The 18390-nt window shown below is 34.4% G+C and overlaps 1 protein-coding gene across 4 annotated transcripts in view; it reads right to left on the minus strand.

Annotated features, from left to right (window-relative positions):
* LOC149799036 (inositol 1,4,5-triphosphate receptor associated 1-like) overlaps positions 1-18390 on the minus strand; it is a 257140-nt gene that overhangs the window by 59630 nt on the left and 179120 nt on the right. For all 4 annotated transcript variants that reach the window (XM_089957997.1, XM_089957996.1, XM_089957994.1 and 1 more), the window contains exons 7-10: positions 13342-13473; positions 8709-8806; positions 1732-1784; positions 152-213 (exon numbers count right to left, since the gene is read on the minus strand). In XM_089957997.1, coding sequence (XP_089814123.1) covers positions 152-213; positions 1732-1784; positions 8709-8806; positions 13342-13473 — 345 coding nt within the window. The remainder of the gene's footprint in view (positions 1-151; positions 214-1731; positions 1785-8708; positions 8807-13341; positions 13474-18390) is intronic.

An 18390-nucleotide genomic window follows, 5' to 3' on the forward strand; every position in this document is an offset into this window, starting at 1 on the left:
ATTTTAAAAGTGTGACACTTCTAGTACTAAAGGTTCAATTTTAATTATGATTGGGGGACATCAGTTTGAATTCATTGCTCCATAATATCAAGAATACTGTGTTTGGCTTTACAAAAATCAAGGTGTTTTACCCATTAGATGCTAAACCTACCCTAACTGGTAGATTGTTCAGACAGACTGAAGAAGCTCTTCTTGAAAACATGCTCTCTCCACCTGAAATTAGGGAAGGTGTGTTACGAAAACAAAAATGTGTAATTGAAAAAAAAAAAAAATACAAACATGTGAATGGCTCACCCAATGTGTAATAGACCTCGATGAAGACAACTCAAGCTTTTGTGAAGGAACTAATTTTCTTCTTTCAGCAAAAGCGATCTTGGCCTCTTACTTATTTTGAGCCCCAAATTGACAGGCTTCTTCCACTTTCTAAGTGCAAGCAGTCCACAACGTTTGGTCCAGGCATATGAGGTAGAACTAATGTTATTGTGTGGAAACCATTTGTATTCTTTATGGAGCAGTGACCTTAACCTTTGGACCTAAAATTGCTAGGCTTCTGCATTACCTGAGAGTGCAGGCCATCCAGAAAAGTTTGGCAACTGTCAATGAAGGACAACTTAATTTATTCTGCAGAAACTATTTTCTTCTTTCAGTCACAATGTTGCTGATTTGGTTTGGTGTTTTATGGCACAACACAAATAGGATATTTAGTGCCAGGCAATGGGAGTAATGTGCCTTGCTCAAGGGCACACAACAACAGCCAATCTGGGCTAATCTGATGGTAGGATTCCAACCAGCACCATTTTGGTAGCAAGCCTGGTAAGCAAAACTGACTTGATCTTTCACCTTGTAAAGAATAGAGTTCTTCCTTATCTGAAGCAATAACGTTTGGCAACTGTAGATGGTGGAAAATGAGTTATTGTGAGGAAATCATTATTTTCATTCACAGTGACCTTGAACTTTTTGACTTTAAAATCAATATGTTTCTTTCTTAACCCAAGAACAGACCATCCACAAAGTTTGTTAACTGCTGATAGAGGACAACTTGAATTATTGTTTGGAAATAAAACTGGCAACAGATTGATGTATGTGTGAAAAAAGAATATGCTTATCATTATAATGGGCATATAAAAAGGAAACGAATGTTTTATTAAGGAAAGGAATCTAGAGGGCCTGAAAAGTGAAGTGATTTAACCAATTGTGTTATTTCTTTAATCTCTATTTCTTGAATATGCACTGGTTAATTGTCATCTATCCGAAGTCTGATCATTCTTAACAGACCTCTGACTGCAAAGAACCTAAAAATTAATGTCTACTACATCTGTGCCATAGGGTGATACAAGGTGCCAGATTGTGTCTTATAAAATGCAAACAAAGTAATTTAAGTTAAGCTAAATTAATATAAATAATTAATCCTCATTCAATAGAAAAGCAAACAAAAAATAAAGAAGTATACAGTATTAGAATAGTAATGGCAGTAAAAATGAATGTCACAGAGTAGCTAAACACAAGAATGATTACCAGTAATGTAAATCACAGTAATTTGGTGTCATTAAGTTGTAAGCAAATTTAGTATCTACTGCATATTTGTAACATTAGAATTCTAAAAATGAAATAAAATGACAAGTATCAATTTTTGGTGGCATGTAGATACTTCTTTCTATCTACTGTGAGGTAAATCTAATTCAGATTCAATGCTCAGTCATACTGATTCAAGGAAATGATAGCTGCAAATACCTGCATGATCTAAACCTGTAGAGCCTAGAGATCTACTGTCTTGTAGTAGCTTCCTGAAAATGAAAAATGATTGAAATAAATCTCCAGAAAATAATTAGCTCAACATGATAACAGTGAAGCTTGTTATCTTATATTTGAGATATTCATGTTACATAGTGTAGATACTTTAATATAAATTCTCTTTTCAGTCAAAACTCGCAGAAATTTCCATCACTGTACCACATGCTTCTCAGTCCCACCATACATCAAGGGAGGAAAGTGGCTGCTACAATTCATCTAAAACCTCACACTTTTCTTAGAACCTAACTAACAGACATGTCTGTCTTGTTACTGCTTAACTTAATGGGCTCAATCAGTCTAAAAAACAAATCATATGCGAGTTTTATTTAATGCTACATTTAGAACTGACAATGCACATTCCAAGCGGAGAGCTCCCATTTATGAATCATTAGTTTGCATTTATTATGATGAGCTGTAAACATTCAGAAATGTACCGAAATAACAATTTGTTAGGCACACTATGCAGGTATTATACTAATTACATTACCATACTTAAGATAGAAAACCTCCATCGCAATGGCAAGGAAAGCAAGGCTTGAAAATTTATCCATCAGCTATTTGTTCTGCAGTGCAAGTGATTAAAAACTTTTAATTGTCCATCAGTGTTACTCATTCTATACTGTAAATAACATGCTGCTTAAAATATCACTCATCCAACTGGAAAATATTGAAAAACTGACTTGCCCTTCATAAACGAACACCTTTCACTATGAGCAGAATGGAATTTTTGAGCTTGGGGAAACTCAGTCCATGTAGGTTATGTTTATCTTTTGTCTTGCCACAAACAGTCATTTCATAAACAATATAAATTTCACCAGAGACATTTATAGCACACAGATTTGCTACACTGGCCATCACTCTACTGCTGCATGAGACTGCATGCAAATGAGGATGTTGACAAGACGAGTGTGCTGGTAAGTACCTGTCTAGTGTCCATGCTTGAGTGATGTTAAAATTCCTTTAGTTTTGAATAACAAATATGACTTGACTTAATACAGCATGAAGAACTGCATTAGTAGTATAACTGATTATGTCTGACAGTTGCAACTAACACAGGTTCAAGCTACCTTAAAGATAGAATGTTATGCTTATGTTTATACCCTGAATAGCTCCCTAAATAAAATTGACATTAAAAAGTTGTGAAACCTAAAACAAATTATTTCATCTTTAAATGATACCAAATATAAATTGATTTATTAAAAGAAATGCATTTAATCGACTATTATGTATTTGACAGTATCAATGAAAGGGCAGCTCGAGGTATTTAAAAAATAGACTGTATGCGCATATTTTGATTCTTAATACAGATCTTAAAATTAAAATTAGTTTTCTAAAATAATGTGCACTGTATAGAAAATGTATTCAAGGTTTGAATGATATGACTTGATTTAAAATAGCATAAAGAAATGCACAAAATTACAAAAAGTTAAATGATTTTGTAAGATTGCATTAGAATGTACATGTATTTGACAGATGCAACATAAAAGCAGTTACCTGTAAATTATTTTAAAGACTGTTTCCTTATATTTAGATTCATCATATTGTAATTACATTTCATAAAGGATTTTTCAAATATTTTTTAGTCTACACAAAACTGATTCTACTTTTAAATGGTAACAAATATGACTTAATTTGGTAAATATGAAAAAATGTATGAAAAAGAACATGTGCAAGGCATCTGCTAATAATGCAGAAAATGTATTTAAGCTACATATAAACGGGAATTAAAATAGGTCTACAAAAGAAAGGGCTTGAATTTAATAATGCTTTTACTACTGGCATATTTTTATTAGTGGAGAACACAAAAATGTGCAAAATCTATTTGTACTGGCATTTATTTTCTTGTCACACAACTCCCTGTGGGGCCCCAAGTGGCCGAGTGGTCTAAAGCGCTCGCCATTACGGATCACTGCCATCTCATCCCCGTCTGTGTGGGTCTCAGTCTCGGATTCAGACAATGTGGGTACGTGAGAAAGCTTGCCAGTATCTTCTTGAGGGTCGGTGATTATTTCCAGGGATTTCCAGGGTTCTTCCTCCACCATTAATACTGGCTGCCATGTATAGCCTATCGTGTGCTGAAAAATGGTGTTAAACCCTACAACAACAACAACACCACAACTCCCTTGTTTTGGTGCACCTAGATAACTCATGAAACTGTTTATAATGCAGAGGTATGTGTGGATCCCAATATTTTTTCCTTCAGAAAATGCAACATATAGGCTACTATTCGCTTAACATTCAAAGACTGCAATTCAAATGTGTAAATGAGAAAGCCTGATATCACTTGTTTTGTTGTCAAAAATAGAAGCTATAGCTATTGTGTGAAAATTTTGGAATTGTCATCAGGAAATTCACAAATTTTTATGAGACCTTTGAAGGGACTTATGACTTAATGTCTGAAAAAGAGTTTATAGTAATTCAAGATCAGATTTACTTTTTTTAACTGCTGAGTGGTGAAACCACCTCTAATATTCTTGAGTGGCAGTTATATTGGCTGCAAGATTGGCACCATTTTCATTTAAGACAAATCAGACACCATTAGAACACTGTTGGTGAAAACTCCATCTTGACCATTTATTCAGGAAAACTAGTGACTTATTAAGTTCATTGTGACACCTATATCAGATCAGCACCATTATCATTTAGGACCTAGAAAATAGCTTTACATTTAGAAGGAATGGCAATAACATGTTTTAAGATGGCTGTCATGGTGACCAAACTGAATGTAAGATTGGCACCACTTTTCCATTTAGTGCCAACCAGACATCATGATTAGTATTCTGTTGAAAACCTAATGTTGACATGGCTTTCTGTTTATGAGAAGTAGTGATAAGAATTTCAAAATGGCTGCTGTGGTGGCCATATTAAATATCACATCAGCACATTTTTATTTAATCCCAACCAAACACCATAAGAAAGGCATGTGCAGCCTTCTCCAGGGTGTGGGCAGGATAAGCAATTTTCAATTCCATACCCTATTATCTAACTTAAAACCAGGTCTTGGGCAGAATCCAACCTGTGAGACATAGGTGGCACATACCTGCCATAGAAAGTCTTCCAGTGAAAACCTCAAGCTGATATGACTCTGTATGGCTGTACCCTAGTTTACTCTGTATTATCAGTAGGTACATGTATGGCCACAGGATAAACATATCTCATGGTAACAGGTTCAATGAAAAAATAAGCTTCATTTATGTTTTGAAATTGTGCATTTATATTTTGCAGAATTTATGTAATTAAAAGAGACTAATGATTAGCTGTCTATTATTGAAAAATTTAGCACTCACGAAAAGATGCAAGAATCTGAACTCTCAACATGCACTTTCCTCAATTAACTAGCATTCTGGGAGTGTATGAGCATTAAATTCAATCCCTGAATAGAGTCAATGTAGATATTACCCCCAATCTGGCTGTCGATGTCTCACCCATTCTATGGAAATATTACTCACATGATCAAATCCTTTTCACACAAAATATACAATACCATTTTTATTTTTCGCATTAAATATTAATCATATATCCTGTATATATCAGAGAATATTAAGACTAAACTGCTATTTGAGGTCCAATATGAAGGTGTGTGTTTTTGCAGTTGACTTGCAACATGGCTTCCACCACTGTGTTCTCACTTGATGACTCATCACAATGTGATCTCAATTAAAGCCACTGATATGTCAGCCAATCAGTATGTTGCAGATATCACTGATTTTACTTTTAACAATGTATGTGAGTTCCGAACATAACTCTAATACATTAATATGCAAAAATATTGAACAGGGACACTAAAGTAAAACCAAAATACGTCCAATCAACAGCCTGCTCTATAAAGTGAATAAAAGTACCATAAACAACACATTATACACCCACCCTGTCTTCATGATTCCTCTTAAGACACATACCACAATAAATTTAATGTGCAGAAACCATTATTTTTTTTATCATAGAATTATCAGGATGGTAAACTGACCTTTCACTACTGGATTTATAGGTTTCTTTACTATTCTATATGCAAGCCATCCACAAAGTATGATCAAGGAACTTACTCTAGAACAGAAGTTTTTCTGTAAAATTCAAAATGAATAGGTCTCCTCCATACCTTAAGTGCAAGCTAAAGTTATTATGGAAAAACAATGTCTCTTCTTTCAGTCAGTGACCACAAACTCTGACCTTTTAACTCAAAAACAACAGATTTCTCCCTTTGCTCAGCGCAACTCATTCACAAAGTTTGGTCCAGGCTTGCAATATAGAACCAATTTTCTTCTTTTGACCCCAACTGCACCACACTGTGGACATATTCTAGTGATTTTACTGGTTCACAACAAAACATCTTTCCTTTAAAAAGTAGGGAAAAGTTTCATGATACAACCACTTTTAATGTTCAACATGGTTAAGTTTTGCATGGGTTTGACTTTAAAAAAATGTTATTCCACTCCTCCCTTGATTTGATTCTATACATAATGAATTTGATAACACAAGTCAGGTTTACTTTTAACAGACTGTAACTATGCAAGAAATATTTCTACAGAGTGAAGATCAAAACAGTCAGCACTTAATCAGATTTCAGAAACATAGACATAGCTGTGACAGTAGATTGAAAATTTTCACATCAGAATACAAGAAGGTATATAGTATTTATGATGATGACATCAAAACTGAATTAAAAGATAGAACTAAAACAATAATTTCATTTAACAAAACTAATTTAATTGGAATTTATTTATTAAAGTTTTGCCACCAGTAGGCATTAGTGACATATTCTATAATCATTGAATATTGTTATTACAGTGTACTGAGAATGTTGTTTGGAAAGAATATTTAACAAATATATGAATTGTGCTTAACAAAACGTATTTAACTGGAATTTATTTCTCAAGCTGCCGCCACTAGTAAGCATTATTGGCATTTTCATGGAATGAAATATAGTCAAATATTGATAGTTACAATATACTGAGAATTTTGTTTTATACAGAACACTTTACAAAATATTAAAAGTTGTGAATTTCATGATGCTGAATCAGATTTCCAGGTACTAACTGCCATTTTCAGCAATAAAATCAGTGATAAATGTTTCATTTACTGGATTTTATCACTATTTTCTTCACATTCAATAAACTGGGGCAAATCTGTTTCATATTTTCTTGAAGACAAAATAGGAAAGGATCCACACCTGACCCCATTATAACGGGGTTTGCAAGTTATCGGGTGTGAGTTATCAAGGGAGAGGTGTATTTTGGTACTGCCATGACACTTAAAAGGCAACACAAATGTCCACTCAAGTATTTTGGGGATAATGTTATTCCATTTCCATCTTAACTCCCATGTCTAATTTTTGGGACTAGATCAGTAAATACAATCTTTTTTTAAAACTTTTTTCACAAAAAAAGTTATATGATGGATAATGAAACTTTTAGGCCTAAAACTGAAGATTTAAAAGTAACAAGCTAACTTAGTGTGTGCACCCCCCATTTCATATTACACTTAAACCTCAAGCAGCCAGCTCTGGAAACTGAGAAAGGCACATGAAGCCAAGTGGTTGTATAATGTATGTCAGTAATGTAATTTAACATTTTGATTTATGGGATCTAAAAAACTAGATGCTTAAGACGTGTGATGCATAATACATGTGGCCTTTAAGGCAGGTTTCAATGTACATCAAAATTTTAACAAACTCAAATAACTGGTAACAGATCTTGCTTTATTCCACACAAGAGTTGATGGAACAGATAGAATATATTGCCAGATAGAATTTTTTGAAAACAACTATTGCATACAAACAGAAGAGGCTAATGGAAAGAAACAGTATTACTTGCCAACTTGTGTTTAAAAAAGATGAGATTATCAACACCAGAGTGATACACTTCAACAACTGTTACACCATTCATACATATATGTTGAAATGCCATTCATTGCATTGTCAGGCATCAGTCATTCATTGCAATGTCAGGCATTAGTCATTCATTGCAATGTCAGGTTATAGTCACTCACTGCAATGTCAGGTATCAGTCATTCACTGGTTGCAATGTCAGGCATCAGTCATTCATTCCATTGTCAGGCATCAGTCATTCATTCCATTGTCAGGCATCAGTCATTCATTCCATTGTCAGGCTTCAGTCATTCATTCCATTGTCAGGCATCAGTCATTCATTGCAATGTCAGGTATCAGTCATTCACTGGTTGCACAGTCAGGCATCAGTCTTTCATTGCAGTGTCAGGCATCAGTCATTCATTGTAGCATCAGGCATCAGTCATTCATTGCAATGTCAGGCATCAGACATTCACTGCAATGTTAGGCATCAGTCATTCATTGCAATGTCAGACATCAGTCATTGGTTGCATAGTCAGGCATCAGTCATTCATTGCAGCATCAGGTATCAGTCATTCATTGCATCATCAGGCTTCAGACATTCATTGCAATGTCAGTTACTAGTCATTTATTGCAATGTCAGTCATCATATCCAGTAAGTAGCTTCTCATCACTCATGCCGTAATTTCTCTGTCTTCTAGATCTGGTATGTTCTTAAGTGTCCAATTAGGATTTTAACTGAAGACGTGTCTTGCACTCAACATATTTTGGAACTGCCAGATCACTAAGGAAAAGTAGACAATTTTTTTCGTATGCAACAAGGTTGCATGCAAGGGTCAGGTTTGATCAAATGGTACTAATAAATAAACAGCATAAATTGTACGGACACATCATACAGTGAGACCCATACATTTTGCAAGATATTTTTTTTTTTTGTGGGTAAGGGGGAAATGAGGTGTGAGTTTTCAATCAATGACCTGAGGGGGATGGGACATATTTCTGATACTGGTAGAATTGCTCTTTCACTTGGAAGTTTCACATGCATGTCAGCTTAATTGTGTGTACATGTATATGCTGGTGTGTATATGTTTGTGTAATGCAAGAGCAATCTCACTTAGCCTCCTCCAGTTCTGCATGTTCCTTTTCATGGACCCTCCTCAGATTTTCAACATGAGTAACCATTATGTCTACAGCAAAACTGAACCGCTTTTCCTGCAAATAGTTACAGAAAAAACATAAACATATGCTGAACAATCCATCTTGCAGAACAAGAAGCTCAAGCAGGTCTGAGACTGCTCACGTGACTGACATCTGCAATACAGCCAACATTAAAAGCCATGATCTATATCAAGTAGGATGCTTTGTGTCTCAAAATTTTATTCATTGGTTATGACAAAAGTTATCTGAAGTCTTTTTGTTTCTTTAATTTCAAACCTTTAGTATCTTCAGTGATATTTGGTGGCACATCAGCAATATTCATATAGAGATGAAAGGTCTTCAAACCAGCATACTTTCTTTTGTCCAGTTTCTATGAAAGCAATCTTTTCAAAGTGTTCTGTTTTGCTAACAGTCTGAAAGACCTTCATGTCAAAATGCTCTGTCAAATGATTTGATTAAACTGTGAGAGGCTGTTAAAAATTATTGCTTTTATTTTTTTAAAACCCTGAAGGATGCTGTATTGGATGGCCAATCAGCATAATTTGTATGAATCTGAAAGGTCATCATGGTAGGTTGATTTGTCAAATTTGGTTAAATTTTGTTTGCAGTAACAGAGAAGTCATTTAAGGATTTTCTATTTATATTAACTGTGGAACATCAGTATAAATTATATGAACTTTAAATGAAAGGTTTTTCAATTTTTAGTAATGTGGCAGATCAGTATCATGTGCATAAATTAAATGAAAGGTTTGTCTATTTTTAGTAACATGTCAGATCAGTATCATGTGTATAAATTAAATGAAAGGTTTGTCTATTTTTAGCAATATGGCAGATCAGTATCTTGTGTATAAATTAAATGAAAGGTTTGTCTATTTTTAGTAATATGGCAGATCAGTATCATGTGTATAAATTAAATGAAAGGTTTTTCTATTTTTTGTAATATGACAGATCAGTATCATGTGTATAAATTAAATGAAAGGTTTTTCTATTTTTAGTAATATGGCAGATCAGTATCATGTGTATAAATTAAATGAAAGGTTTTTCTATTTTTAGTAATATGGCAGATCAGTATCATTTGTATAAATTAAATGAAAGGTTTTTCTATTTTTAGTAATATGGCAGATCAGTATCATGTGTATAAATATGTTTTTTCTATTTTTAGTATATGGCAGATCAGTATCATGTGTATAAATTAAATGAAAGGTTTTTCTATTTTTAGTAATATGGCAGATCAGTATCATTTGTATAAATTAAATGAAAGGTTTTTCTATTTTTAGTAATATGGCAGATCAGTATCATGTGTATAAATATGTTTTTTCTATTTTTAGTAATATGGCAGATCAGTATCATGTGTATAAATTAAATGAAAGGTTATTATGCAAGGATGCTTCTGTCACATTTGGCTGAAATTGGTTAAGTGGTTTTTGAAAAACTGTGAAACAGCAGATGTTGACGCATGGATGACACACAATGGATGCAGAGTCATACCAGAAGCCTCACTAAAACACTAAGAAAACAGGCATGTGGGAGCAACTTCATGTCATTCTTGCAATCTTCTGTAATAGTAAACAAAAGGTGACACCTCAGTGCATGCCACTGGTGGTAAACCATTTTCAAATCATGCTGATTCCCTACAATTTTGATTTATCTTTGACAGTAATTGGGTTGCTAATTTCTGATATGTGTATGCACATTAAATGAGTGGCTGTGATTCTATATAATTGAGAATTTAGGAAAAAGGTTTGCTTATTTTGTTTCTAAGTTACAAGTTAAAAATGTTCTAAAATTTGGACTGAAACAGAGTTAATAATATTGGTGTACATGAAGAATGTGACTCCTTCCTTATCAGACACTTATCAAGGGAATGTCTTCGGCTATAGTGGAGGTCCACATGTGATCTTACATACTGATAAAAATGTTCTATATTAAATGGAATAATTTTGTGTATGCATGCTTAACAAGTTTTTCACCACATGTTTCTGAGAAAAAGAAGGATATAGACTTTGTTTTGTTGGGATCTTTTCAAGCTATTTTGAAAATTTATATTCATCTTTACATGCTAGATGGTATATGTGTGTGTGGTTTGGATTTTTAATGTAGTTTTAACAATTTGTCAGTCATATCACTACAATGTCTGCAGTGTGACAGTTTATAGTGATGTCTAGCACTGGGGTATCATGCCGCTGACATATAGCATGATGTCCCACCCAGTCACATTATCCTGACACCAGGCCGACTAGTCCTAACACTAACTCTTAATGCTGAGCGCCAAGCGAGGCAGCTGTTAGTACCATTTTTGTAAGTCTTTGGTATGACTCGGCCGGGGATCGAACCCACGACCTCCCGCATCCGAGGTGGATGCTCTAACTACTAGGCCACCAGAGCGGTTCATGCTATATAGAAAACAAGCACACTATACTACTGTTTTGGTGTTAAATTAAGTCTACTGTACCTCATCATGTAAAACAAATTTGAGATTTGGCAAGAAAATCATTAAAATCACATGACACTGGGATAGTAAAAATCTATGTAGCTATCTGATAGTGACACTGGAACATCGAGGCCATGTAAGATTGCGATAGTGTCACTGGGACTGCAAAAGCACATGTAATTTCACAGTGACAATTGGATAGCAAGAACCAATCTAATGTTCTGACAGTGACAATGGGACAGCAAGAACCAATCTAATGTTTTGACAGTGACAATGGGACAGCAAGAACCAACTTAATTATCTGGAAGTGACAATTGGATAGCAAGAATCAATATATTGTTCTGACAGTGACAATGGGACATCAAGAACCAATCTAATGTTCTGACACTGACACTTGGACAGCAAAAAAAAAACCTTGTAAATTATCTGATAGTGACAATGGGACAGCAAGAACCAATACAATGACCTTACACTGACAGTGGGACAACAAGAGACAATGTAATGATCTGATAGTGGTATTGTAAAATTCTGTGTAGAGCACATTGCAATACAACCTTGTAAGTGTATATGTATCCAGTGTTCTGAAATGCCTGGTCTCTTAACAGCAGTACTGTTCATAGCAAACCACTAATATTATAAGGACTTTTGCTATTTGTTTCAATGTGAGTTCATTTATTTGCGTGGGTACACATTTTAGTGTTTTTGCCTAAAATGACATACTTATGGAACTTCATAGTTTTGCCTAAATTGATATTTTTATGGAACTTAAAATCTGTCTGTTAGGGAACGGTTCTATTGCTTTCACAGAAAGATCATTATTTGTCATGACTTTAAATTCATGGCCTATACAAACCATGAAATCCACAGAAAGTTATGCCATACTAAATATTGTGAATTCAAAGTGGTAGTGTGATGTCCAGCAAACTCTCCTTTACAGCACTGCTAGTGGTAACTGGTGCTGTATGTAAAAATTTATTTCTGCAAACATCAACAACAAAAATTGGTTCAAGAGAGCTTTCATAGGCTTCAATAATTGTAGATCATTCTTTTCTCCATTAATGCAGGCATTATGTGTTTCATTCGCTCTTCAAAGCTTAAGGCTTTGGTAATGTAAATGTTTGGAATCTGAGAAGAGTGGGCAGAAGTTCTGGGGTGACCTCCCTTTAATAATTATGTACTACAGTAAAGTGTGTCATGAAAGACCACTGCCATGAGAGACCATCTATGTTGTGGGACCAGCTTCTCAATACACCAATTTATTAATTATATAGCATTATGACTTATCACGAGAACCACCTGTTTTGAGACACCATGATTGTTTGACAGAACTGGTGGTCTATAAATAGCCAGGTTTTACTGTAGTGGCTATTGTATATACCATATTCAATTATGACTTTTTCTGTAATGATAATACAAAAAATGTTTCTTCAAGAGAATAAAGAACATTTTATAAAACATTTGGCATGGCAGCAGTTTAATGTTATGAGGGCCACAAGGGTGAGCTGAATGCATATTGTCTACATTAACAGGGAAAAGATCAGTATCACATTATTAAAGCTTGTATAAAATGAACTCTGTTGATGAAGCCATTTACATTATTAAATTTCTTGAGGCTGCACCAGGTACCATTCACAATGCCATCTGAAACCATGTATAGTTAACTTTCAACACTGCATAAACTGTTTGAATAAAAAATAGTGCAAAAATTACTATAATCATCATCTTATCTGTTGTTCTGTTTTAGTTTTTGGTAATCCCCTGGTTAATGATGATTACTGATGTATAGTTTTGTAGTAAGATGACTTGACTAACTACATGGACAGCACCATAGTCCTCAGCTCTAGTAGAGATGCAGGCTGAAGCATGCTCTTGCATTTTCACATTGTGCATTACATTACACAATACTTAAGTTCATTTGATAAAATTAAATAGACATATATTACTAATTATTTATTATCATAAAAGTTTTAAAAAATGTTGGACTTCAGCCGTAATATTGAAGCTGGCTGTAGCTTGCTACACTGTGTTCAGATGGTGTCTAATTTTACTCAGCTCCTTAACTTTTCTACTGTGTAAGATTAAAAGGATGCACAATATTAACTAATGATAGTACATGTAATATTAACTAATAATTATTTAGTATCGTAACTTAACACACCTGTTGTACAGCACCATAAACCTCTGCTCTGCTGGAGACACGGGCGGCAGTTTGTTGAAGTGTGTCCAGATGCTGCCTAATTTTGCCCAACTCTTTACGTACCTGTGGGTCCGTACAAAGGTGGTTTAGAGTCTGAAATTAAAAAACATGCACAATTTTGAAAACTAAAAAATATCCAGGCCTACAATTTTTAAGTTTTCATTTGTTCTAGTTCTATAGATCCCACTCTAAGGTCCTTTGGAACTGAGCAAACCTGAGTGTTAATGTGTAGTTTTATGGGGTTGAGGGGTTGGGTTAAAACTAATTTTAATTATGCAATATTTATCCACTGTTATTGCATAGCAGTCTTTTTTGTGCCAAAAACTACAGTCATTTTCATGTGAATACTACATAATACAATGAATACACTGCTGTCGGGCATTTCTGCGCACCTAAGGTTTTCGTTTCCAATACTGAAGCAAAACGCATACGAAATTCGAGCGATTGACAAAAATAAAATACAGCAATGCTTACAATTTGAAAAGATGCAATGGTCACCAGAATATTCTGTTCAAAATAATATTAATTTTGGACACAGAGGATACCACCCCCCGTTTTCCTGACTCGCAATATGTCGGCCTATTCTGTGCATAGCTTTGAAAAGATGTCATGTTTATCCATTTGGGCTACAGAAATGAAATATATTACTTTGGACTGTTTCTGTCAGCAGTTCAGTCGAGTAATTAGGTCAGGTTTATAGCTAATTTTACAAAATTCAACGTAAAAATGCCAATAAATGGCAAGAGGTATTAAGCAAACTAAACCGATCTTGTAAAAAAGTTAGTAAAGTTCAACATTTTATGAAAAATAAGCTATTATGTGGAAGAGAAACAATGAATAGGATGTAATGTGATTACAACGTCTTGTTGATGGGAAAAATTACTACAGAATTTAGAAACAGACTATACGCCGAGGAATTTGTTATAATTTATGTTCTAGCGATAAGTAGACACGTTGGGTAGCAGACGATTTTGTACGTGTGGGACAACTTCTTGCAAAATTGGAAACTTGGATTAAAATAGTTTTGTTTTAAGGTACACATTTCCATTTTTTTACATAATGTATTTATTTATATTATTCTAAAAGATGCATAGTAAATCGAATTTTCTGGGTTACAGGTTCAAGAAGGTCATGGAGTGGGTCTTCACATTGCCATTTAGAAATCACATTTTTATGTGCATTTCGAGTCTAAATGTGGGATATTTTTGTACACTTTATGAATATCACTTTTCTTAATTAATATACGATTGTTCTTTCTGGATACAAAATGGATTTTTGACCCAAAATAGCACGTCATCCAATGTTTACAAAAATGACGTATCGTTGCGCAGAAGTACTCGACGCGCAGAATTGGCCGACATGGCGGTACATAATCCCAGAGTGGAGAATTGTCAGTAAGATTCAGATTCTGATAGTAATGTTACAATAATAATTAATTAATATGAGTGACTCAGTATACGTCAATTAATGAAAAAGCAAGAGTTGTTTATCTTGCAGTTCACTGCAAGGAGTTTTTAATAACATTTAACTGCATTTTGAGTGTCTACAAGATCACTGTCTGGTGACAACTGAAGACATTCATAGTAATTATTTAGCTTCACACTTAACAGGCTCTTAATAGATCCCTGGTCTGGATTTTCACCTGAATTACTTTGTATTTTATGAAGAATGGTGTCACTTTTGCTCAACCCCAGTTCGTAAGTCACATATAAACTAAGATATTATTATTACAAGCCATGTTTGATGTCTGAACATGCCACACACTAGAGTTAATCTCTTACGAGGCAAGGTTACCGTGACCAGAGACAAACAGGCATCTTGAATTGGAAGAGGCTTAAGACTGAGTGACTTCTCACCTATGTGTTACAGATTTGTCCAAAGATCAGAGGAACCTGTGAGAAACAGGGCATGCTCTAGATCTGTCCCCACGTGGACAGCCAGCGAGAAGGACACTGTCCCTAAGTTGGAATGGATTGAATCAAAGTGACATCCAATCAGAATTGAGATGGAGGGTGTGATAACAATTTTGATCTGAATTATAACTTCTAACCAGCAAGTGAAAATTTAGTTCTCCCGGGAAGATTGCCGAGCAAATAGGATTACTATGAGAAAGCCACTCGTAATTTGGTGGGAAAACTTAGGAGATTCTAAGGAAAGACAAAGCTTTGTAATGGTCAGCAAGTTTTTTGCTTGAATTTTGCAGAATATTATGGCATTATAATTGTATATATGTGTAGTATGTATACTTAATTACTAGGATTGTTTAGTACATAGAATTATCTTTGTAGTGTTTAGTTCACATGTGTATTTGAGAAATGAGTTCGAGTATTATGTAGAAAATTATTAGATTGTTAGCTTGTGGTCAGAATTAATTTTGTCATTCGCTAATAAGTTACTTTGTAGTAAACTAGTGCATTTATTCATGTGATATTGTTAGAATTTACACATGCTTGAACTGTGAATTTGGAAAATGGTTGAAGTGTGTAAGGTTAGTTAATATGGATGTATGGATATATCAGAGCATGGATATTTGAATATTTGTGTACTTTGTATGAGTTGCAATGTAAAGAAATGTGTCTGATTGTTGTGATATCGTATAGTATAATGGGATTAGGAATATGTACTGATGTGATGCAATTTATTGATGTATGCATGAAAAGTAATTGATACAGTGCTTTTATTATGACATTATTTTACCATAAAAGAATGTTTGAGTAAATCAATGTGAGTGAATGCGTGACTGAATTTATTTAATAGCCATTATCTTTTGATAGGCTGGGTATAGTGTGAGATGAGAGGGCTTAGGAAAATATTGTAGCATCCTTGTGTTTTCAAAGGAAGCTTTTTGGGGGACAGAACTTCCGGTTCAGATAAGTCCCGAGTCTTTAAGAAGGGAGACGGAAGTAAGACTAGCAGAGCAATTGGAGTTGACAAGTCTAGTCAGTATAGAGTCGAGGAGGAGGAGGAAAAAGAGTCGAGGAGGAGAAAGTGGAAAAGGAGGAGAAGTATAAAGAAGTCGAGGAGGAGAAGGAATTTAGAGAAGGTCGGAGGAAGAGGAGAAGGAATTGGAGGAATAGGAGAGAAGAATACACAGATGAGTAGAATACAAGGACAGGTGGAAAGCTATCTCACACTACTAATCAAATGATGCAATAGGCTATCACAGGGTCGAGCGGAAGGAGAGTACTTGGGAAATTTTAATCATCTGATTATTGAATTGTCATTAAATTGTTATTAGTTGAATTTCACTTTTTGTATATTCAATTATTTAACCGTCGGCATTGCTGACTGGGGGCTTGGAGCTTTACATCTATCTTTCACTAATTTAACTTCCAACCAAAATCGAGTCTCGGTGGGACTTCATAATAAATTAAATAAATATTGGAAACACCCCACCCACATGTACCAGAGTGACAGCATAACCCATCCACCATGCCACAGATAATGTACTCTCTGCATCAGCACTAAATTATTGTAATGATAGGACAACTATGCTCAGTCCGCTAAAAATTATAACTTCAGTTTTCCTGTTGTTAGGTTTTAAGGTTGCTAACTGCTCTCCAATACACCTCCAAGTAACATTCAACCCATGGAGATAGTTCCTGACTTGGACTTAAGATTGTATTCCTGAGTCTCATTCTCAAGGAATACTTTCTCTTCATGGCTTAAATCCAAAGATCTGTTGGCAGGTTTCACCACTATTAACCAACCCCCTAAAGAACAATTAATTTAGACTTGAAATAAACTGTGAAAAAATACATGAGGTATTTATGCTGTTATAAATAATTCATCCCAACTTTAAAATTAATTACTTTGTAATATGTTGTTAAATGGTATATTTTATCTAGGAACTGAACTTAATTTATGTGCATGAAAACATCAAATATATTATGAAATACAAAAGATGCATACCTTGAAACACAAGACGCAAATTCATGAACTTTTCTACCTGCAGGCACTCTGAGTTCCAAGCATTGCTGAACTTGCAATATTTATTAGCCAGTGTTTTTTTTGCATTGGGAGAAAGCACATTTCTGCATTTTGTCATGAACTGAGCAAAATATTTAACAGCTGTCCTTAAATATTTCTCTTAAAAGAACTTAAACAATAAAATAACAATTAAACATAAAAATCTAAAAATACTTACTCTTGTGTGACTCCAAAATAATTTTTTGTTATGTTCTGTCTCTCCATCTTAGATCCCCAAAGCCAAAGGTCAGCCGATTTTCATCAAAGACTCAGAAAACATCATGACCACCATTTATTCCTTTATTACTTACAATACTTCAAAAACATTCTGCATTTGGCCTTAAACAACCCAAATTCCAACAATAAGGTAATCAATTAATAGTGTTACCACTCTATGGTCATAAACTAAATGACAGAAAGGAGCAAAACCAACAAGTTTTGTAAAACTTAACAAACAATTTCATTATCAATATTAAAATAAAAATTTCAAAAGAAATCCCCCAAAATCCTGAAAAGTTATATTACAGTCCAAGAGAATGAAAAGTTCCGCATAAATTTCAGATCCACATACTGGTTCACCTACAGTCTTTACATGTCAGAATGGTGTTGTCCAGAACTCCTTTAAATAATGCATGGTAGTCCCAGAAAATTATTATAGCCCAATCAGCACTATTTCCACTCAATAATCCTAACAAATGTCTCCTCTTAAATTATTTAAACACAACATCAAATACATCTGCAAACTGATTTCAACATATTGAATAAAAATCTGAAACAGGAATGAATCCAAGATAGAAATGAATCAGATTACTCAGTTCTCTCCCAATATACACCTTCAAGTGTCTATTACAACTATATGTTGCCATATACTCCACATGACAAATCTTACTACTCAATCTACTATTTCAAAATACCTATTCATGTGACCAAACTCATCCAATTGGAAAATAACTTAATTCTTACATGAACCCACCTAGCCTAAACCCTCCAGCCAATGAGAAATTACCCCAAATTTGTCAACAGGTTTTATTGTTGGAAACC

This window comes from Sinohyriopsis cumingii, chromosome 5 (assembly GCF_028554795.1).
Source record: "Sinohyriopsis cumingii isolate HCF-2022 chromosome 5, ASM2855479v2, whole genome shotgun sequence".
Taxonomy (NCBI): Eukaryota; Metazoa; Mollusca; class Bivalvia; order Unionida; family Unionidae; genus Sinohyriopsis; species Sinohyriopsis cumingii.